The 25,015-nt window shown below is 36.4% G+C and overlaps 1 protein-coding gene across 4 annotated transcripts in view; it reads left to right on the top strand.

The window, feature by feature from the left end:
• The first annotated feature begins 832 nt into the window (after positions 1 to 832).
• Positions 833 to 25,015, top strand: part of hectd4 (HECT domain E3 ubiquitin protein ligase 4) — a 95,150-nt gene continuing 70,967 nt past the window's right edge. For 3 of the 4 annotated variants that reach the window (XM_079865509.1, XM_079865508.1, XM_079865507.1), the window contains exons 1-10: positions 833 to 1,168; positions 6,622 to 7,220; positions 13,725 to 13,814; positions 14,675 to 14,802; positions 16,345 to 16,453; positions 17,556 to 17,694; positions 19,033 to 19,203; positions 21,301 to 21,493; positions 23,839 to 24,000; positions 24,380 to 24,493. In XM_079865509.1, coding sequence (XP_079721635.1) covers positions 1,022 to 1,168; positions 6,622 to 7,220; positions 13,725 to 13,814; positions 14,675 to 14,802; positions 16,345 to 16,453; positions 17,556 to 17,694; positions 19,033 to 19,203; positions 21,301 to 21,493; positions 23,839 to 24,000; positions 24,380 to 24,493 — 1,852 coding nt within the window. In that variant the 5' untranslated portion in view covers positions 833 to 1,021. The remainder of the gene's footprint in view (positions 1,169 to 6,621; positions 7,221 to 13,724; positions 13,815 to 14,674; positions 14,803 to 16,344; positions 16,454 to 17,555; positions 17,695 to 19,032; positions 19,204 to 21,300; positions 21,494 to 23,838; positions 24,001 to 24,379; positions 24,494 to 25,015) is intronic. The other variant, XM_079865510.1, reaches the window with a different exon arrangement.

Genomic DNA, 25,015 nt, shown 5'->3' with positions numbered 1-25,015 from the left:
CTATTTAGGGCAGATAGGGTGGATAGTATGCACATTGGGACGCAGGGTGAATGATTTATAAACACCAACCAGTTTGAAAACACCCACAAATTTAGAAACGCCCACTTTTGTTTTGCAGAGACCACATACCCCTAAGTTCAATCAGGCAGCCACATCAGGCATATCTATCTATCTATCTATCTATACACACACACACACACACACACACACACACACACACACACACACACACACATATACATACATATATATATATATTTATTTTTATTTTTATTTTTTTTACAAGTTTGTGTATATTTTGAATAAAAAAGGAAAACATATACCTGTCATGTGGCTGCATGACGCGTCGCCAAGGAAATATAGTTCTTATAATTCTAAAATACGTTCTAAATTAAAAGTCGCCTTAAAAAACTATAAGAGCCCTATAGAATATAAACAATTTTAACAATTCCATGTTACACAATATTCCATAAAAAAAGAATGCTCATTTTGATTCCATGGTGAATTTAAAAGAGGGGAGAACCCATCCAAACATTTAGATCCATCGTTGGATTTTATAAAAATAATATAAATTCAATAATACATAATTGAAGGCACTTCATGAAATCCAATGTCTATAGGCTACTCAAACCGAACTGGTTTAGTGTGGCGTCTGACTGACAGCTGGAGAAGGTTTATAAATGCGACTGAAGCGCCGTTAATTCCTTTAGAGTCAGCGCTCAGTCTCGAGTTAGTTATACGCGAATATCAATTCAGGAACTGCGCAATTGTCTCAAGTTTGGAAACCCAGCGAAATTTGTGCCTGTGTCACGCCCACCTTTCCGATAACACTGTCCTATTGAGCTGGCGAATCGATCTGCAGCGTTCAAGCGAGGCCTCGCATGGGCGTCGTACACCGTGATCGCGCCGCGCGCTCAGTGATGATGCAGGATATCTGTCGCCGGCTCAAGCTCAATCTGATCCCGTCGTACGTTCAATTTGATGTTTGACCACTTTGCATTTTGCCTCGGAGGAGAAAGAGATGGGATCAGGTGCTGTGGATTCTTCCCAGTGGCTGTCAGTGAAGGAAGAGACTATTTTCCTTCACGATGGACTAATTCGGGTCACGGACCTGGCAGAGCTGCCCAGTGAAATCGGAGTGTCTGAACAAGGGGAATCCGAGCAGGAGGTGTGCATTTATCATATTTGTTTCATTCAGAGGAACCTCTATATCGTTAGATGTGAACTTGATTAGCTTAACACTAAAGTTAACTAACTCGGTTGGGTAACGTTAATGTTCGGCCAAAACAGGCTTGTCAGGTAGCAGCATGCTAATAATAAGAGGTTGTTGTTGTATTTCTTCCAGTAAACGAAGCACGTAATTGTTTTAACACGTGCTAAATTATTTATCGTGTCATTCTGTTGATGTTAGTTCGTGTAAACATGCGCGGGCTGTTGTCAAGCCCGTTATGAGTGAAGTATCATATATTATTGCTAAACATAGATGTTAGCGGCCAAACGATTTACGTTGATGTTAATGAAGCTTATTAACCCTGCCTTGAGGTTGTTATTGCACATTTCTGTGCCGTATATAATGACAGTTACACAGTTCTTGCTTGTCTCTGATGTTTGACGCGTTAGCATAGCTTCGACAGGCTAGTAGGAGGAGTTGAATCTCTCACTGGCGTGTGGCAGGCAGCTATTGACCTGTCCGAAGGATTCATGTTACAATCGGTTACAATTCTAACACAGGACGTCAAAAATACTTACCTAATGTTAAATACAACCTATAGTTATAATAGTAACATCTAGGCTACCTCTACGTTAGGGGTTTCCTCCAAACATGTAATGTTGCTCTTGCTCACTGTTATAGTAACACAAATGTTGTCCTAACCAATGTCATTTCATCCATAAGTAATTTATTAAAGTAATAACTTAAAAATACGAATAGCCGTGTTAAATTGCGATTATTGTCGTATAGTCACGGCTAAAAGGCGTTGTTTGCAATTCACATACTATCCACCCTAAGTAGTATCCGAGATTAGAATTAGTGTGTCCCAAATAGTAGGCTGAAACGAAGGATGCCAGAATGGTTTGCTATTTATTGTGGATTTGTGTGGGCAAAGATTATTATATTAAAGGAAACCTCAGCTTCTGTATCATATTTTGTGTATCATATATAGCCTATATCATATATCGGAGGTGCAATTGTAATTTGAGTCACTAGTAGTGTCTCAAATGACGCACTGTACACTATGCACTTACACTCTGCACTTAGCCTACACTATGCACTGTACCACTGGGGTTTTAAATCTTTTAGATGCCTCGGACCCCCAAATATGATCATCCACATGTAAGGAACCCATAATAATAATTTAAAAGGCAGCTATACAGTTTACCGTAAAAAAGACCCAATTTATACTTTGAAAAATTAAAATTGTAAAAATATATTTAAAATATAATTCGGAAAGTTACATTATTACTTTTTTCTGTAATATACTGTACTGTTAGATGTATTGTTTATTCTTTTTATTTACAAGCCTAATTTATTAACCTTTTATTGTAATGAAATTGTCATTTATTTATCTTAATTTTATTATTTATTTATACATTTTTACACATTTTTTCTCAACTCAGAGAAAATGGTTGTAAAAATAAGTTACAGAATTTGACATTATGGCCGTTTTACGACTGGTCTTTAAAGGGTTAGTTCACTCAAAAATGAAATTTGTGTCATTAATTACTTGTCGTTCCAAACCCGTAAGACCTTCGTTCATCTTCGGAACACAAATTAAGATATGTTTGATGAAATTCGAGAGCTTTCTGACCCCCCATAGACTGCAATGTTATTACCACTTTCAAGGCCCAGAAAGGTAGTAAAGACATCGTTAAAATTAGGGATGCACCAATATGAAAATTTTGGCCGATACCAATAATTCATTAGCCTATATTTGAAAGCCGATAACCAATATGTTGGTCGATAAAATATTTCCAAAATAATAAATCCAATTTTTTTTTAATATATAATTTGAGAGCTTGATTACAAAAACAAAAGCCATGTCCCAAGCACACAATTATAATGTTCTCATTATAATTGTATGTAACCAATATGACAGACTTTGCATGTTGCATTTAACTGTATTTTCCTTTTTTGAAGTGATTACAATCATATTTCAAGCAATTCAAAACCATCATGGCAAACAGCGCACATCTGAAGTGTCTCAATTGAAGGAAATAATTCATTTATCTGCTTTAATATATCGGTCAAATTTTCTTATCGGTCTGATAACGATAACATTAAAAATGAAAATATATCGGCTGATACTGATATGGTGGCCAATAATGGATATTTTGTGCATCCCTAGTTAAAATAGTCTATGTAACTACAGTGGTTCAACCTTAATGTTACGAAGGGACGAAATGTATCTCTTCCGTGTCAGTCTTCGATTTTATGGCGGGTAGCACCAACGTAGAATAACTGGGATGCAAACTTGGATGCACCTACTGTCAGGGTCCGTCCCAATACCACACTTGCGGTCATTGCACTTGACAACTTGTCTACTAAAAACATATTTGCTGTATTTGGCCCAAGTGTTGTCCCAAGTTGTCCTTTTGATTACCTAATGCAACACACTTAGGGGTTGTTCACAGAGCACGTTTTTTCATTCCACTGCGCTACTTTTGTAAATGTGCTTTAGTCGGGTATGTTTTGACCATTGTGTCTTGCATCCTTTGCAGCATCTCTAAAAATGTGGCGCTCAAGTGAAAAGACGTTCAACCTTTAAAAACCGCATCTGTGGACCAATTGCTTTTTTTCGTTCTGCTAACCTGCGTCATTACGTTTTTTTTAACAGCAAAAAGCAACATGAAAGTAAAGTAGAAGTTTATTGATTTTCACAATTGAATTGATTTTCAATACTTTGCACTTTAAAATTATAAAACTTTTTCAGTAGATTGCTGTTCAGTAGTCCCCATGTAACAGACAGCGTAATTTAATTGTTGTGCTTCTAATTGAGTGATATAAACCAATAAACCCACATCTGAATTCAAAATAATGAAAAATGTACAACATTTTTAACTTATTTATGGTATCACAATGTGAAACAAACTGTGTCTTTCTGCTCACTATTTATAGATGATATATTAGGCCTATATTACATTATACAGATCAGTGTTTCTGCAATTGGTCAAATGCCCTTCCACCGTTACAACTCGGCAACTTATGTATCAACATTTGTAATTTAGAAGGGGGATTTTTCTTGTTTTTTACCCAGCTTAATTTTTGTGTTTGTTTGCTTTTTGTGGCACTGAATAGCAAAACTACAAAGCACTCCAAATACAGGCCGTGCCCATCTGAGAAACATCTCCAGAACCCCATTTCTTTTCCTTTTAGATCCATCTGCTTGTTTTGCCTCTTGTTTGTTGCCATCTTGCTGTTTCAGTGTTTGCCATACAATTGCCATTGTGCACTTACAATCTGTTGTATGCCTTTATTTTGATCACATCCAGCTTGCTGTATGCCAATTTCAAACATTTTCAAAATGTCTGTCTATTTGTTGATTCTACAAGTGAAATTCTACAGGTCGGACAGCACACAGGTAGCAATAGCGAATCTAATCAGCTTACGGCCAAAAGTGGCATTGATGAGTTTGAAGTTTGATGAATGAATACAATGCAAATTACAAGATTAGAATGGGTGATATAATGTGCAATTTCCCTATATGCAGCATTAACTTTTTCAAGATGTCAGAAAACACACAAAGAAAACGTGTTACTGAAAAATGTCTTCACAATGAATGAATTATTTTTAAAGGGCACATAAAACACACAGTTTCTGCCAATCTCATGTTGATCTTGAGTACCTATAGAGTAGTATTGCATCCTTCATATCTCCGAAGAGTCTTTAGTTTTATAAGATTTTTAAAAGACGCTGTACGGATTCTTTTTGAAAACAGCCGAGCTCCTGGAGGCGTGCTGTGGGCGGAGCTAAAGAGTCACGCACCATACATCATCGCATTATCCCTGGATAACTTTTGATTCACTATGTTCGTGTTGTTTACATTTATATGCATTTACACGCTGATTGCCAACAAAACACAGACATTTGATGTTTTTACCGCCTGCAATTCCGACTCATGACCGGGATATTTTATCGCTGGGACCGCTCCATCTTTCAGTTACAAATGATCTGCAAATCCAGCGTCGAACTGGGCCTTGTTTATAAAACATTTGTCACCGAAATGCCGTTTGCTGCCCCAGAAAAACGAACTGCATCCAGTTCTCCTAACGGTGGGTTCTTTGGGAAGCTGAACAAGGTTATCTTTCCCTCACAACCAAAAACACGCTTTGGTGACATTGATCTCGTGGTCTAAAGACAAAATGACAGGGCTGCCGATGGCCTCCGTAACCCGAACTTGTGTTAGGCTACACGTTGATGGGTGTTGCTCTTGCTCTCGCTCTGGTTGATGTGTGCAAACACTCTTCCAGGAGAAGTGCCCATACAATGAATTCTGCCCTTTATGACATCATACAGGGCCATACTCGGAAAAAACTTTGGCACAGTGTATTTGGCACAGAAATACTCCATCATACGTCCAACTAATTTTGGCCATGTTTAGCATAAGAATCCAACTCTTTAACAGTGTAAATAAGTCAGAATGCATGAAATAGTATTAGACATCCCCTTTAATAAATTGGGAGAAGCATAAATCGTGATTACTATTAATTATGCAGCTCAGTTTTGTGGTGCACATTACTGAAAGTAATGAGTCAGATGTTTATCCAGTAACAGCATAAACATCTGACTCATTACTTTCAGCGATGTCCGTCTTGAAATGAAGTACATTTTGTGTACTAAAAGTTCTTGAAACTTAAGCCAGTGTCTTTACTAAATGATGGAACCACTAAGTGTCACATTTTACTACTTATACCTGTCAAACACACTGAGCAAATTTACTTTAGGATTTATAGTGTAATATCTGGATTTATTATGCATTTATATTGAATAATTATATATAGTTGCCAGAAAGATTTTCAGTATGCCATGGAAGGCTATCCACAACCTAAAAATGGGCAGACTGTCTAATGGAGATGCTTCAGAATATAGATTTTAAATGGGCTTAAAGGGATAGTTCACCCAAAAATGAAAATTCTGTCATCATTTACTCACCCTCAATTTGTTCCAAACCTGCATGAATTTCTTTATTTTGCTGAACACAAAAGAAGATATTTTGAAGAATATGGTTAACCAAACAGTTGATGGGCCCCATTGATTACATAATATTTTTTCCCCCACATACTATGGAAGTCAATGGGGCTCATCAACTGTTTGGTTAACCATATTCTTCAAAATATCTTCTTTTGTGTTCAGCAGAATAAAGAAATTCTTGCAGGTTTGGAACAAATAAATTTTCATTTGCCCATCTTACTCGCCCATCAACTTGGGTGAGTAAGTGATGACAGAATTTTGGGTGGACTAACCCTTTAAGTTTTTCACAAAAAAAAAATCACAAAAAGTTAGATACAGTAGCCTATTTGGGTTCCATTGTGTACCTGGGGTCCAATTAGACAGCAGTGACGCAAGTAACTATCTTTGGCCAAAATAAGCTTCAACAACTAGTATCAAATTCTTTGTTCTTGCAGATCTTGACGTTTGAGACCAAGAACCCAGTGGAGCTGGCCGAGCGCCTGCGAGCAGTCTGTGGAAACCAGAGCAACGCTTACGCAAGACTTTTGGAGTACCGTCTCAATGCACTGCGTGGTCTGTGGGGAGCACAGCGACAGCTGGCCCTGGAGGAGCAGCAGGAGCATGAAGGAGTCATCCCGGGGACTGGCGGAGGGTCCGACGAGGAGGCGCTGGCCCTGCTTAAGCGACAGGGCTTCTTGCAATCTCAACATCACCACCATCCTCACCACCCTCCGATGCCCACCGGCTCTGATCAGGCACCGTTTACCTCACGGGTCGGCCTCCTGTTGGTCTTTCCGCTACTGCAGTCACAAACACGGCACGACCCTGCACTCTGTGGTGTCACCGCCGAAGTCTTGCTCGCGTGTCTGCGTGACTGCCAGCCGCTGAGCCTAGGCAAGGAGCCTGCGGACTGCCTAAATGGACTGGAGAGGTTGCTTTGCTCCTGGCTGGAGGAGAGGAATGAGCCAGAAGGTCTGGCACAGGCGAGGCTACTACTTACACAGCAGCAGAGACAGAACGCAGCTGCTGCACTAGTGGCTCTATCGTGTGCAAGGTGAGCGCAGCACAATGGCTGTTCCTTTTTTAGCCTTTATTGTTGTTTGATAAGGTAAATGTAATTGACGAAGAGTCTTTGCTGGAAGTCAGGTCAAAAGATGGAGTGGTCCAAATATGAAAATTCTGTCATCATTTACTCACCCTCATGTCATTCTAAACCTGAATGAATTTCTTTCCTCTCCTGAACTCAAAAGAAGATATTTTGAAGAATGTCGGTAACCAAACAGTTGAGGGGGACCATTGACTTCCATAGGATGGAAAAAAAAAATACAATGGAAGTCAATGGTGCCTGCAACTGTTTGGTTACAATTTAAATATGATTTAAATGATCTTCTTTTATGTTCCACATAACAAAAAAAATCATGTTTGGAACGACATGAGGTAAGCAAATGATGACAAAATTTTCATTTTTGGTCGAACTATCCTTTTAAAGCTAAGGAAAGACACTAGGCAAAATCAATGTTGTTGTTTTTTTCCATGCACTTTTTGGGCTATTTTGCGTCCATAACATGTCTTATTTCAGACTAATGGAAAAAAACATTTAAGTGTTTATTACACTCCTTCTATTTGCGTCTGGAGATTTACAATAATACAATACATATCTTTAAAGGCTGACATTTTTTTCTTTTTTTTTCTCATGCAATGCATCAGAAATCTCCACTTCAGCAGCACTTAACATACAACAAACATTGCAGTTTTATTCCTTTCTATGTTCTAAAGGTTTTATCAGAGGGGTTTGTTGGTGACATGGTGACTCTTTTTTTTTTTCTGGCTGTTGATTATGGAGCTTATAATATGACAAAATTATTTTAATTTGAATGGTGTAAATTTGAATTATTGACAAGTGTAATCTAACAAAATTGAAAATTGTGAGGAATTTTAAATAGTTCTTGAAAAGATTATTGAACATTTGAAATTTAACGAATTGAAATGTTTTTATGGCTGCATTTTATAGACATGTTTTTTTTTTTTTCAAACAGCTGTTTTTTTTTGTTATGAATTCTTAGACTGCAAATATCCAGTTTTAAAAAATACAGATTCAAGTTTTCAAGATGAAGAGGAAATTCAAATTCAGTTTTCTAAAATTCAAACCACGGAAAATTCAGATCGTACAGAAAGTAGGTCTCAGATCATCCACAGGGAAGAGTAGAGGATCTCAGAAAAGTCGAACGGAGCATTTTGGCTGCACTGCAGTAGTTTTCTGGCGCAAACGTGGTGGTGGTTCAAGAGAATCCGTGTATCATTCGTTCAGTCGTTTTTTGATTTAATATAAAGAGTTGAAAAATGAGAAGACAGCTTGAGTATTAGCCTAGATTTCTAATATTCTAATAATAGTCCTCCGCTGCTGCAGTTGCATGGATTCTTAATGCGTTTATTGCAACTACGTAGTAAAAATGTATAGGCTACATTTAATCTTTTTCTCATCAAACAACCAGACTAACCAATGGCTCGACACAACCCGTACAGGGGAAGAGCCTAGACAGGGTTCTTCTGTGTAGATATAAATTCACCTACGCTTTGCATCTGGGTATGGCAGGGTAGGCTAAATGACGGCTGTCATAGCCTATATAGTGGCCCAGTAAGTAAAAAAAAGAAAAGAAATTAAGATATAAATCAATATAATTAGTAGTAAATTAAATATTTTAAACACTAAAACAAAAAGGAAAGAATAATGCATTGACTTGGGTATATAATAGGCCTAACGTTCACACATGAACTTTCATTCAGACTGACTATCAGAGATATTAAAATACATAATCTTCTGAGTTTTATGATGTAGGCCTTGTGTTTTATTTGTATAAATTTTTTATAATTTATTTTTCAAAAGGATGCGCTTTGTGCATTCTCTGACATTACATTTATTTATTTCATTAATATTGAGCATCAATTGATGTCAAGCAAGAAAGACTATGTGTGTTATTTTCTCTGCCAGCTAAACTTCCAAAAAATAATAATAATAAAAAAAAACATAAAAACTTCCAAAGCAAAGCCATTGTGCGTTCTCTCCGCGCTGTCCAGTGCGTCCCGCAGCTTTTCCACACAGATTTTGAGAATTGGCCAGCTAAACAAAATAGGCCAAAGAAGTAGGCTAATGGCTAGTGTCCGGGAGAGGTACATTCATATTTATGAAATAAACACATATAGCCTAGCCTATATTTCTCTTACATGAGTTAGCCATAAGAGAATTTGTCTACACCAAAATAAATTTCCAAGGACCCCCTAATAATAACAGTGATTAAGCCCAAAATTAATGTGAGTGAGGGTAATGTTTTAAAGACAATGTTTTTTTTTGCCCAAATGGTCTCCTCTCCACTTTATGCATTTTGTAATAATATAGCAAGTTTTTTTAACTGACCGTATTTGCTAGAAAATAAGTCGCATGCACCTGAGTGTAAGACACACCGGATCATGTTGAGAAAGAAACACGCGTGTCACATCGTCATAAAAAACACATTTTATTATTAGCCTATTCAGCATTTGTGTTAAAGACTGGTAAATAAAATACAACATTAACATTATAAACACTATTAACATGTAGGCTATGTGTATTTTACTTTCCCTTACTTACTGTATGACAAATCCTTAAATTAATGCAGAAAACAACAAGAATGAAAAATAAGTAGCCACGTATAATAAAATAATATATACAAAGTAGCCTAGCCTATAAAAACAGCATATTGTGCCCTTTATTACAAACAACATTTAGCCTATTCTAAACACCAAGCCTATACAAATTTATTTTAATCGAAAACTGAAACTGTACCGATGTTGAGTAAGTTTGCGCATCTCTCATTCGGTCTAAAGTTTTCATATTTGCAATGTAACATTTGGATGTTGACTATTAATATAAAGAAGGCTTCATACTTCAGTCGAGTCCCAATATACATAAACTATAGGCTAAATCAGCATCTTCACAGCAAGGGAAATGTTTGGAATAGAGCCCGACCGATATATCGGCAGGCCGATATTATCGGCCGATATTAGGCATTTTCAAAACTATCGGTATCGGCATTTATAACGGCCGATAAATGAATATTTCAAAAATAAAATAAAAACGGACGAAACACCCTTCAACCATGTTATGAGTGTTGGCGTTGTATAGTTTGTCCACCAGAGGGCACTCTACACCGTCCCTGTTGGCAACACTCGTGTATAACGCGCCACACATTCTGCAACCTGCTGATCCAGCCAGAGTCGGGCAGAGAGAACCGCGAGTGAGATCATCGGTGAAGTGTGTTCATGGTGAGTTGGTAACGACTCACGAGACATACATTGCTTGAATAACAATTAAAAGAACATTCCTATCAGTTCTCTTAACTCAAATAAGGATGACAAAATTCGTGACTCATGTCCAGTTTTGCTGCGGTTAAATAAGCCGAGAGTGAAGCGGAACAACGCGACGTAGGCTATATTCACATAAAATGTTAACACTGCAGTTCACAAAAGTTCATAATGTGCATGTGCTTTAATGCTTTGTCGGTTAAACATTTAATTTTAAATGCTGATGCGCTGTTCTAACGTGTGCGTTTCTCAGCGCGTACATGTGAAGCTCACATGCACTAAAAGCCTTTCTACCAGGGCCTGGATACTGGACTAAGTTATCTTTCGAGTATTATTGTGCTAATACTGTTAAATACACACAAGATTTACATAAACAAAGTCGGTTGTCTAAAGTGAAGGCAAAATTGAGAGAAAATCTGCTTGTCAAATGCGTGTACATTAGACGTGTCGTGCTCAGCTCTTAAAGAGACAGTAGCAATTGTAAACACATTGCCGCTTGTCCTTAAAGGGATAGTTCACCCAATAATAAAAATGATCTCAATATTTACAGGCACTCTAATGTTGTTCCAACTGTATTCATTTCCTTCTAATATTTTTCTAATATTAATAGTTTGAAGAATGTGGGTAACCAAACAGTAGCTGGTCCCCATTGACTTCCAAAGGAGAAAAATATACTATTGAAGTCACTGGGGTACATCAACTGTTTGGTTACCCACATTCATCCAAATAACTTATTTTCAACAGAAGAAAAAAACAACTTGAGAGAGTAAATTATGACAATTTGAATTTGTTGTCAATTTGAATGTGAAATTGTTTTTGTTCAAAGGACTAAACGTTTAGTCTTAAAAAAAAATCTTAAGTTTGTATTTTTATACATTTTATTTATCAGAACTTTAATATATTTTGATGTTCCTCTGTTCTGTTGTGACAATAAAAGAAACAAGTTTCTTTTTAAAATGCATTATCATATTATTTTAGTTAAAACTCATAAATAACTACAAATAACTAATGTTAGGGAAATTTGTTAATGTTTTGTTGCGCGTTTCTGAAAAAAAATAAAAAAATATTGTCCGATATATCGGATTTTAAAACCAACAAATATTTGTACCGGTATCGGCCTTCAAAATCCTTTATCGGTCGGGCTCTAGTACCCATCAAAAGTTTGTACACACCAATTGTAAAGTGTGTCCAAACTTACTGTACTATAATACACATAAATAATATTGCTACTGTATTATAATATACACATAAATAATATCGGCCGATATATCGGTATCTGGCTTTTTTTTATCGGTATCGGCATCGGCGCCCAAAAATCCATATCGGTCGGGCTCTAGTTTGGAATAACAAGTTGGACTGTGCGGCACAGCCTTGCCATTTATATATATTGTACAACAGACCAATTAAATGAAGCAGAATACATTTTTATATGTTTGGTTGACTGTGTTTTATTTTGATAATGAACAGGCTGCGATGTCAAGTTAGCAATGCCAGAACTGATACTATGTTGTGTGAGCGTGCGATGCGCCGGCACCATCACTTGGATTTGTTCATCAGCAGGGGGAAATAACTTAATACTCCATCATTTAGTCATACAGATAATATGACATCATTCGAAACAGTAAAATGTATATTTTTGTTTGTGTACATTGAAAATGTCCTGTCTTGTCATGAAAAATACATAAAACAACATGATGCGCTGCTTTAGCGCGTCTCGGTCTCCTTGAAGATTTTTCTGGCGCACACCAAAAATGAACCAAAATACAACAAATAGCCTTCCTGCTGCGCCTACTTTTGAAAGTCAACATTTCGATTATTTGATGTTAAATGCATTATATATGCCTGAGTCACTTTTGAATAAATCACAGCGTGTTTCATGATAAAAAACGTGACTTTACAAGCCGGAAAATAGGCTATGGCAGGTTATAGCAAATTATTTCACGGACCTCCTGGCACTTAAGAACTGCTGGTCTACACAGAAGAAAGCCCTGTCTAGGCTCTTGCGTTGTGCCATTCGTTAGTCTAGTTGTTTGATGAGAAAATGAAATGTAGCCTAGGTAAGTTGCAATAAACGCGTTAAATTTCGAAAGCTCCGTGCAACTGCAGCAGCGGAGGACTATTATTAGAATATTACAAATCTAGGCTAATACTCGAGCTGTTTTCTTATTTTCTACTCTTAATATTAAATCAAAAAACGACTGAACGAATGATACACGGATTCTCTTGAACCACCACCACGTTTGCGGCAGAAAACTACTGCAGTGCAGCCAAAATGCTCCGTTCGACTTTTCTGAGATCCTCTACTCTTCCCTGTGGATGATCTGTGACCTACTTTCTGTACGATCTGAATTTTCCGTGGTTTGAATTTTAGAAAACTGAATTTGAATTTCCTCTTCATCTTGAAAACTTGAATCTGTATTTTTTAAAACTGACTATTTGCAGTCTAAGAATTCAGAAAAAAAATAGCTGTTTGAAAATACGTCTATAAAATTCAGCCATAAAAACAGTTAATTTCGTTAAATTTCAAATGTTCAATATTCATTTAAAGAAATCAAATTCAGAACTATTTAAAATTCCACATAAAATTCAATTTTGTTAGATTACACTTGTCAATAATTCAAATGTACACAATTCAAATTCAAATCATTTTGTCATATTATAAGCTCCATAGTAGGCCTATATGATGTTTTCTGATTTATGGAGTGATAAAAAGAGATATCCAAAATACCCTCTGTAAAAATACCCTCTGAACAAAATGAAACTAGGATTTTGAACCTGGCTTTATTCAGTGTTCAGATTTCTGTCCTGGAAATATATGCACATGCATAATTTGCATATTGAAACTTTGGAATATTTCTGAACACTTGTAATACAAAACAATTGTCTTTATGTACTGTGAATAATCAACTGGGCACATTACGGTGATTTACGTTAGTTAATTTTTCTTTGTCTCTGCACAATTGCCCCTATTGCTAAGTATGGTTCTCTCAATGTATTTCTGGCCCTGTCTCCAAATCAGTCACGAGTTGTAAGCTGAGACACATTGCTCTTTACAATTCGTACTAAAGTGTCTTAGTGCATCTCCTTCGACCACTTTTCATCTGATATGTCTAGGGGAGAGTATCTCTTGATTTCATCAGTACATACATCTCTATGTCAGTCCAAAAAATGAAAAATAACAAAGGAAACTCAAAACAATTTCTACTGTGTCTGCTTGCAGGGGCTCCCTCAAAACGTTCATTCATACTGTCCACCTGCTGCAGAAACAGACAGACTTGGGTCAACTTCCTGTGGCTGATGTTCTCTATAGGTGAGATGTGTCATACAATTAATATTTGAAGACATACACAGGGCCTAAAAAATTTACTTTTTTTTTTTTTTAATGACTGATTTGATCTTATAATCTGTGTGGATTCATTTACTCATACAACCTATGCTAAAGTGAATAAATGTTTGCGGGAATTTCCTGCGCGAGATTAAAATCAGGCACAATACCCGTTATCCCACGCCGAAATTCAAGCCCTGATACAGCGTTAAACTACTTCTGTTAACTATCAAATAGGGACGCACCGGTATGAACATTTTGGCTGATACCGATGACCGATTATTCTTTATATTTGAAAGCCGATGACCGAAATATTGGCTGATAAATCTAAATTAAAATTTGTATATATACATTTTGAGATCCTGTTTACGAAAACAAACGTCTCACCGCTAAAAGCCACGTCCCAAGCACACAATTATAATATTCTCATTATAATTCTATGTAGCCTTTATGACAGACTTGCGCTGCACATGTTGCATGTCCTTTTTTGAAGTGATTCCAATCATATTTCAAGCGATTCAAAACCGTCATGGCAAACAGCGCACATCTGAAGTGTCTCAGCTGAAGGAAATAATCCATTATTTATTGGCTTTAATATATCGGCCAAATTTTCTTATTAGGCCGATAATGATAACATTAAAATGAACTTATATCGGCTAATACCGCTCTGGTGGCGATATATTGTGCATCCCTACTATCAAATTTAATTTAATTTATTATTCACCAATTAATGCACCAATTCAGCATATTAGAACAACTCTCTTATACTCTTCACAAATGTAACCCGTATAGGATTAAAAGAGTTTGAAACTTTAAGATGTTCAATTTAATTCACTCAATTGCAGACTGCTGCTTCTTGAGGGAGGTCCAGGCTCACCCTCCTGTTTGCTAGGGGGGAAACACAGTGTGTCGTGGGGCTTCGAGGACATGCTGCCCACTCCAGAGAGCAGCGTCACTGGTCCTGAGAGTAAAGGTGTGTTTATGATGGCTGGCAAATGTTTCTACATGCATAAAGAAAGATTGTTGTAACAAAATTCTGCTTGGGAATTAATCAAATATTTTTTTATAGTCTGTCAACCTCAACACTCAGAACAACTGACACAAAACAGCATTTAAGAGATTTTTTTTTTCAGTTTCAAAATGCTACAACATGCTGTATATCAGTATAACACACTAATCCCTGCTCTTTTGCAACTCAGCGTTGCTGTCTTTTGCCTCTTCATACACTAGTGGCCTATGATTTCCATGGTGTTGAAAATGCAGATGGAATCACAGAAATCCATTGATAAAAATTGAATTTACTGTATAACGGAACGTCTCAGAATTTGGCTTTTTTTTTTAATGAATAAATCAAAAGTAGAGTTGTATACTTCAGGTGCTTTTACACTGGCACATTTGCTGCGGTCTGAGCGTGATTGTTCCCAGCGCTCCCCGAAGCGTTGGTCTGGTTTCACACTTAACTTGATTCTCTCGAACCCAGGTGCATTTGCGCATCTTACATCATCACAAACGGGCGTGCCCGCATGATAGAAAACAGTGTGCGGTCAATATTGTTTTTTTATTCATTTGGTGCTATTATGCGCAGCAGAGTACACAACACTTGGGTTCACTGTATGTGTGTCGCATGAAGGTGGATTTCTGCTGCTTGCAAATGGATTCTTTGTAAAAAGAGGAGACTGCTGATTGCCATCCATTTGCTGCCCTGATTACACTCGCTATGTTGTCCGTGTTGCTTTGTGAAAAAATTTAAATTTCATGCGAACTGTGCCACATTTCAAACTAAATTGCCAGTGTGAAAGCACCCTTAATCAAATAGCGTCATTAGTGTCTGTGAAAATTAAAGACTGCAATTGAAATCTGAAGTCCGCTTGTCCCAGTTTGGCCTACTACACAAAATCAAGCCCGTGTGACTCTCATGGTGTCTTCAGCGTCTGCTGTCTCACTATATGAGGACATGAACACATTATCTTCATCTCCAGAGCTGCTCTGAGAGTCACTTCAGCATTTTACCATTCCATTTGAGAACTATCGTCAGATAAACACAGATACTCTATAGTCTTCACTACAACCCGTTGTTTAACTTAAAAAAAAGGGCAAAAATATAGAGTAGAATGTGCTTCTCTAATCAATAATAATAATAATAATAAAAATACAGTTTATTAAAACATAATTTTTTTAAAGAATATCACACAATGTTTTTTTCTACATTTTACTTTCAAAAGTAAATCTTAATTTGTGCTGCACTTTGACCAAAAATTTAAGGAAATGTTTAAATTACATTTTGATAACATTTTAAAAGTTATATTGATTTGATTACCACCTTTTTTCATAGGGCATTTGAAAATTTTTAAATTGTTAAAGGTTTATGTATTCAACTGATTAGACATCCTTTTTAATTATTAAAATTCGATCAAGCTATTAAAATGGAATCCGTAAATATTTAAATGGAAAACACAGAATTTAGTGAAAAATTTGAACGAATTTCATCAGGCCCTAAAACATCTTTTTCTCTCAGACACAGACCTGGGACGCAGCCTTGCCACAGATGGTTTCTATCTCTACACAACAAACTCTTTTGGAAAGGGCTTAAGCAAGCTGGGTTCAGGGCAGCATGGGACGCTGAGGTAACTCTAAAACTACATAACTACCACTTAACCTCCTACCCTGCTTTTCTGTTTGTACCAGTAACCTCCAGGCTACTATTGTGCTCTTTCTACAGCCCTTGCTTTGTCCTGCTGTCTTTCTCATTTCTGCTCTGTGAGCAACTATATTTGTTGGACTTTTGAACCCTGTGAAATGTTGCTGTGTCATTGGACTTTGTTTCATTCCTCTCATAAATGTCAACTACTTGCAGTCACATGAAGAAACGTCTTGGACACTTCAACCAAAATGTAAAAAATAAGAAATCCCATTTTGCATTAAGAATTTTTAACATAATAGCGAAAACTGGGGATGTTTGTAATTGTAACACCAGTTTACGTCAATTAGAAGATAATAGAAATTACTAGAAATGCAAAACTTCATAGTGTCTAAAGCCGCGGTCACGCTAGACTTAAGGCTGATTTATACTTAAGGCTGAAATACAGTGCATGTTCACAATAACAGTTTAAATAAATAAAATAATGATTTAAACTATGTTTTCACAACATTGCATTGTTAGAATTAAACAAATTGTCAATTGGCCAACTGGTGACTGACACCGTTTCATACACTCGCCAACACCGATTCGCATTTGGCACTTGGCAAATGTTAATTTTAGGCCCTGGTTACAAGTATTACAAGTATCAGTGCTTTGAGTATGTATTTTACATCTGAGATACACATTTAGATTAAATATGTCATTCTGATTAATGGAGTTAAGCACTTAAATTACATGAAATCATTACCGAGAAGTTAAAAAATATATATATATTCTAATAAATAGAAATATTTGTTGTGGATGCAATGTAGGCACAATCTTCCGCTGACTGGGATTTATAAATGGAATTCTGCGCAGGTTCTTGCATACGTATTGTTTTATAAGTCATTTTTGGCTTTCGGGCGCACGCACACTTTTAGTAAGGATCCTACGCACAGTTTTATAAATGAGACCCCTGAGCTGGTGTGATTGAGTGGAGGTGGGGCTAATTTGCATATTCATGGCTCTGTGTTTACTAATTGAAGCAAGGATGTAGAGTTACATTCAAGACTTTAAAAGCTAAAACTTTTTTTTGGTCTTCCTCACAGGGGTTTTGTTTATTGTCGGAATGAGGAAATGGAAGCAGGGTGGGTGGTGCACAGTAGTGGCTTTTTGCTCCACCGTCCTGCCTCTTTTGACACAAAACCTCATCAGCTGTGCCAGGTCATCGACCCCTTCACACTGCAGGTATGAACTCTCCATCGCAAATGATCATCCTTCACAGTGCACTTTCAAATTTACATCGCAAGTGTTACACACAGGGCCTAAAACTATTTTTGTTCAAACTATTTTTTTTCAAACACCTGCCAATGGCTGAAATTTACCAGCCAAAAATATATATTTTTACTAGCCATGACACAAAAATCAGGCAGCTATGGCATCAAAATGTTAGGTACTAGTGAAAATTCACATTCCTCTATTTCAATTTGATACCTCAGCTAAAACTACTAGCTTAACTAATATAAATTGAATAGCCTACATTTTTAAAGACAAGTAAACAATCAATAATAAAATATGAACAAACAATCAAATTAAAAGCAAGTCTAATCAAATAAATAACACTGCATAGTCTTTACATCCTTTTTTTAAAGTTCAAGAGCAGTAATGTTTTTTCTTTGTCCTTTGTTGTCTAGGTAACATTAAAAATGCAGACAGTAGCAAAAGCACTGACCCGTCAACTGTACAGAGCGTTGTTCACATTTGTTCACGTTTGTTCATGTTCATGTTGTCACATCATTGCATTGTTACAATTAAACAAATTGTTACTGGCCAACTGGCGACTGACACCATTTCATACACTCGCCAACACCGATTTTTGCTTGCATTTGGCACTTAGCAAATGTTAATTTTAGGCCCTGGTTACAAGTATCAGTGCTTTGAGTGTATTCTGATATTTCTAATCAGAATTGTTAGTAGGCGTCTAATTTCTAAGTATGTTGTAAAATGAAAGAGTTGTATCAGCTATGGACATGATTGTCATATTACTGATGCAATATGAATTTTGGAATATGACTCCTCTTGATTTGATCATTTTGGCAAAAAAAAAAATGCTGAATGTCAACTGTAAGTTTGTTAATTTTGGACTTTCACAACATACGTCAATTTGTTATTATAGGTTATGCCTGACAATTTCATTGGTGTATATATCAACAAAACATTTTGACGAATTAAAATTATTTTGCCTTTTGTTTGGAGGCTTGTTATGACTTGGACAGGCAGTTTTGGAGTTCCAAATGGTGGAAATTTGGCTCACATCCCCTATGTGTATCTCGTTTTGTAACATTTAGTTGTCAATTATCCCCAAAAAATGTCACTGGCATCTTAGTAAAGAAGAAGAAAATCTTATTATATATATTATTATATATTATATTATTATATATATATATGACATGTTCTGGTTCCCTTAATGAATCATATCAAATGTGTAATATTTTTAATAAATCTATGAAAAGTTCTTGTATTTTAACTTCGCCCTTTCAAATGCTTTATTTGTGGATGCTTCTAATTCTCCTTTCTCTATTGAAGGTTTCTCAAGTAGTAGCAATGCCCCATCATCATTTCCCAGTGGGCAGCTGCCTGACCACCCTGCGGCTGTGTTCTGATGGTACCTACCTCTACTGGGTTTGGTCACCTGTCAGCATCAATGAGAAAACACAAAAAGGCCACTCTGTCTTCATGGATGTCTTCCAGCTAACGGTATTAACTTAAGAATGTGTCAGGATTTTTCGGTGGTGGCGGGCAAACACGGTCATTCACACACAGTACAAAGTACCCTTCCCATATGAACTGCGGGCCAAGTACTGACAATAAATCCAAAGTAAATGCAAAGAAACATTTTATAATATTAACATATCCTATTTATTAATGAAATAAAAATAATCACTGTCTGGACGGATCATAAAACAAAGTGCTTAGAACTATTTTATATTTAAAATTAAGTGACTCGTTTGAAAAGTTGGTAACACTTTAGTTTAGAGTCCAGTTCTCACTATTAACTAGTTGCTTATTAGCATGCATATTATTAGGAGATTGGCTTTTTATTAGTAGTTATAAAGCACTTATTAATGGCTTATTCTACATTATTTAATCCTACCCCATACCTTAACAACTACTTTACTAACTATTAACAAGCAGTAATTAGGAGTTTATTGAGGCAAAGGTCTGAGTTAATAGTTAGTTAATAGTGAGAATTGGACCTTAAAGTGTGACTGAAAAGTTAGTAATAAAATGAACCGCAAAATAACACATTACACAGAAAAAGTGGTAGGTCTATTATTTTGCATTTATACCCTGAGATCATTTGACATACAGTATCAGATTGTTTTGTTCCGTCCATTCCTATGGTTATCACTGTCAATCGGATTCAATCATGCATTTAAATATGAGTGTCAATCCAGACACTTTACAATGTGCAGCATGAAAAATATATATTATACACAGAAAGCAAGCAAAGATCGCTGCCATTATGACCATTATGAAGCTGTCGATTACAACGCGAGGTACACATACACAAAGCTGCGCTCTTGTGAGAACTCCCCTTATAATCAATGAAGCTGTCTACACTGTGCAATGAATCTCTTATTATTGTGTTTATACTTTGTTGGTTATAATGAAAGGATTCGTGAGCATGCAGAACTCGCGCCATTTTAAGCAGTGTTGAGCAGATTCTGACTAACTTAAACACATCTGATTGGCCATGCATTCACATGCTCAACTGCTATGTCTCTGATTGGCTACAAAGTTCAATGCTGCAAAAACACATTGTAAATAGAAACCTTTGACGCTCTTCACAGAGCTTACACAAACACGGGAGCATTTTAAAGCAGCCAGCTTTCAGTGGGTATCAGTACTGTAAAACTGCAGGTAACATTAAATGAATGGCAAGACCGATTAATTTTGGTGCCCACCAAAATATTTTCAATGCAGGAAAAACCCTCTGTCTATGTGAAGATTTTTGTAATATCATACTTGTTAATTTCATTATGTTCTCAGTGGAGTTTTTTTATTGCATGCATTGACTGGTAACCCTTGTGAAAAAGAAGTACATCTTAGCAGACTTTTAAAAAGCACTTATGGAAGAAATATACTTTACATTCAGTTCACACTAAAGTATATTCTTTTAATGTTTTTGGACACTTAATTACTTGTTAATTGCAATTACATTGCAATTACATTAGTTCACACTAAAGTATATTCTTTTAATGTTTTTGGACACTTAATTACTTTTTAATTGCAATTACATGAAAATGCATTGTTTTGAATTTAAATTTATATCAATTAGTCAAACTTTACATTGCTTTTTTTGACCCAATTAAGTAGGACTTGTATGTCACGTATTTAAATATATTTGTAAGTACACATTTGTAAAGAAGTTGCATTTCAGTACATATAAAATATATTAACTTTTAAATGTAACAGAAAAATACATTAGTTAAAATTATAATCAAGTACTTGTGCCCTTGTAAAAACATAATGATTTAAAATATACTGTAAAACTTTTAATTGACATTTATTACAAAGTGCACTTTTAAGTGTACTTAAGTGTGTTAAAAAATAGATTAAAAAATAGTCATGAAAGTGTAAAGTACACTTAAGTGGCCTTTAATGTTTTTAATAGTATATTTTCTGCAAGCACAGTTATTTTAATTAGACTAATAGTGCTCTTTAATACTACAATGAAGTACACTTCTTTTTCACAAGGGAATTAATATAAATGTAACAACTAAGAAGTCTTCCCTGAACCCTCACCCTCACGAGCTCCCATTATCTGTTTTTTTGTTGTTGTTGTTGCAGACTGAGTCTGGTCTGTGTGTGGCCAGTCCTATACAAGATCGGGTAATCCTGTCGCGAAAGGAAGGCGAGTCATCTAAGTGTTTGAATGAGCTGCTCCTGAGCCGCATGTCTCGCTTCCGTGCTTCCCACTCCTCCACACTGGCTGCCCTCACCGGCTCTGCCATCACCAACCCCGTCAAAGAGGAGCAGTCGGGTAATACTGCTGTATGTTGTTTGTGCCTCGGCTGTTCCCAAGAGACAACTTTTTTGGCTTGGTTCCTATATTAATGGGTGCCTTATGAAAAAGAAGTGCACTTCATTGTATTAAGTGTGCACTTGTAGTGTATTTCAAGTCTTAAAAGTATAGTATTACAAAACTGTACTTGCAGATAATATAATATTAATTAAATAAACGAGAGAACACTCTTATGGCTCTTTCTTAAAGGGTTAGTTCACCCAAAAGTGAGAATTCTGTCATCATTTACTCACTTTCATGTTGTTCCAAACCCGTAAGACTTTCGTTCATCTTCGGAACACAAATGAAGATATTTTTGAAATCTGAGAGATTTCTGTCCCTCCATTGACAGTCCACACAACTACAACTTTGACGCTTCAAAGCGTTCATAAAGAGATCGTAAAACTAATTCATATGAATTGAGCGGTTTAGTCCAAATTTTCTGAAGAGACTTGATCGCTTTATATGATGAACAGATTGAATGCTTGACACGCAAGAACAAACCTCTTGCAGAAGCTCAAATGTTATTCGTAACACGAGAATGATGTCTCGCATATGTCAAGCAATCATGCTTGAGCTTCTGTTTACCACAACTGATGTGCGAGTAGAGTAAGGGTTAATGCCCGACGAGGTGTCCATTGTCAGGTATTAATGGACGTGCGCGTCGGACGGTTGCCTCCGCCGAAGTCCATTAATACCTGACAATGGACACCTTGAAGGCCATTAACCCGCTTATACCATGGTCACTTGCCAAATAACACATTTTTAAAACATTAGTTTATATTTTAATTAGTTTTACAATCGAAATCTAAAGTTTTTACAAACAATAACTTGGCTTCCCTGGTTACGCCTGACGGTTTATTTAGCAACCGGAGATATTTATAGTCCTCTCGATTTATAGTCTGTATAGATACTTTGACTGCCTGTTGCTATGGTTACTCACAGCTGATGTAGCCAGTGCATTTATTTATTAATTTCGAACGGTAAACAGTCAGTTTCACCAGAACTCCTTTACTAGGTGTCCTCTATCACTTTTTAATGGACACCCTGCAGCCAATCAGAATCGAGTATTCACCCAGACCATGGTATAATGAATGTTAAAATGTGAGTAGCCTATGTTCAATCTGTTTATCATATAAAGTGATCGAGTCTCGTCATAAGATTAGGACTGAACCGCTCTATTCATAAGGATTAGTTTTACTATCTTTTTATAACATTTTTTAAAGTGGCAAAGTGGTAGTTGCGTAGATTGTCAATGGAGGGACAGAAACCTCTCAAATTTCACTAAAAATGTCTTCATTTATGTTCCGAAGATGAACGAAAGTCTTACGGGTTTGGAGCGACATGAGGGTGACTAAATGATGACAGAATTTTCACTTTTTGGATGAACTAACCCTTTAACACGCTTAAGTACACTGATTAAAAGCGCACTTAGTAATAATGCCAAATTAAAAGTTTTACGTTAAAGTACATTTTAAATCATTATGTTTTAATAATATTTTGTTGTGCTTTAAAGAAGTACTCTAATTTTGATGTGTTGACTAACAAAACAGTAAAGTACTTGATTATAATTTTAACTCTAGTGTGTTATTCAATATTACATTGAAAGTTGATATATTACATATATACTAAATTGCAACTTCATAATTAATTACAAATATATTTATATTTATATAAAATTTTCAATAGAAATCCATACTTAATGTTTGGATGCTTGGAAAGCATACCTGGTGCTGTATTAAAGGCATGGTTCGTACGCCCATGAAAAACCTTGAAAAGTCACGGAATTAAAAAATTGCAATTTCCGGGCTTGGAAAAGTTTTGAAAAAATAAATGACCCAGAAAGTTTTGAAAAAGTAATTGGAATTTATTTCACAAATATCTGTATAATAGAATATATGTTTAATTGATAATATTGGATAAACAAATGGGGCGGCACGGTAGCACTGTCAGCTCACGGCAAGAAGGTGCCCGGTTCCAGCCCCAGATGAGCCTGGAGTCCTTTCTGTGTGGAGTTTGCATGTTCTCGTGTCAGCATGGGTGTCCTATGGGTGTCCTCTGGGTGCTTTGGGTTAGATTAGATGGATTGGACATATTGACATATTGACATATTGACTGTCAGAGTGTGTGTGTGAGTCGGAAGGGCATCCGGTGTAAAACCTGTGCCACATCTAATGTCTGTGTGTGTGTGTTGATAATTCTGATGAAAGCGGAACTTATGCTAGAAAAATATATATTGACAATACTTGTCGTATTTCTTCAGTATAGTATAACTCGCAGTGTTGATCTTGGTCTCTTGTTTTGTTTGTTTTTTCTTGTCCCAGTAGTCAACACAAGTTGTGGCTTGTCTATAAAAACTCTGAGGAAAACGCCGATGTACGTGTGTGGAACGTACCTAGTGATGCTGGCACCCACTCCAGGTGTAGCTGGGAGCTCTGCCACCCGCTCGCTGTTTGGTGGTGCCAGTGGCCTTTCTTCACTTAAGAGTAAGTCATCATCTCTTATTCTGAGGGGAAAGATCTTTATACCCTAATCAAACATTTGAACATAATCTCGGTCATGGATAGTGTCCGAATAGTGATTTATCATTTAACGTTATCCATTTTTGCCGCCTCATTTATGCCACTGTTACCTAAAATCAAACATATAACAATTAAAGGGATAGTTCACCCTAAAATGAAAAGTCTTTCATCATCTATTTCACCCTCATGTTGTTCCAAACCCATATGAATTTCTTACTTCTGTGGAACAAATATGAAAACTCTTGTTAAAAAGCAACCAAGAATGTCAGCGAAAAAGTACTTTTATTTGACATTCTCAAAGTCTTCTTAACATTTTCAGTCAATCCCTTGTGTTTTTTCCTAGTCTTGGCATCTAGTTTGGTGTTTAACCTGACTGATGGTCAGTTTAGCAATCGTGCAGACCTCGTAGATGCTCCAGGAAGTTCTCTGGGTCGTGGGGCTCAGGTTGCAGGACTGGGTAAGAATCAGACATTTCCACACATCAAGCCCCTTTCACACTAAACTCGATGCATAAATCAAAACAGATCTCAGACAGAATGGACTGTATTCACCAAGAGCGAAATGAATATGCATTGGGCTTAAGGAATTTTAATACATTGTTGTTGACTATTAAAATTAAACCAAGCACATACGCACATTTAAAATGTTCATTCTTTTCCTTTTGGAAAATGGATCAATGGAGCCATTGTTCAACTTCACAGATTTTCAACCCGCTTTGTATAGTTACAATGTAGTATATGTAAATGAACAATGTTTACTCGTTCTCCATGTAACCTGTACCGAGAAATGTAAGTTTATTTGTGAGCAAAAGTCCACTGGATGATGCAGAACAGCTTTGTCTCTGTATTTACGATTCTTTGCAGCCTTTAGCCACACGCTAGATCCTTCACTGGAAACTGAAAGTAACCCATTCCCGCTAAACGTTTACTCTTTAAAATCCGGCACCCGAGAACAATACAAGTCCACAACATTATGACTA

Source organism: Squalius cephalus (assembly GCF_949319135.1).
Source record: "Squalius cephalus genome assembly, chromosome: 3".
In the NCBI taxonomy this organism is placed as follows: Eukaryota; Metazoa; Chordata; class Actinopteri; order Cypriniformes; family Leuciscidae; genus Squalius; species Squalius cephalus.
The sequence above is the reverse complement of the archived record's forward strand: the minus strand, read 5'-3'. Positions and strand labels throughout refer to the sequence as shown.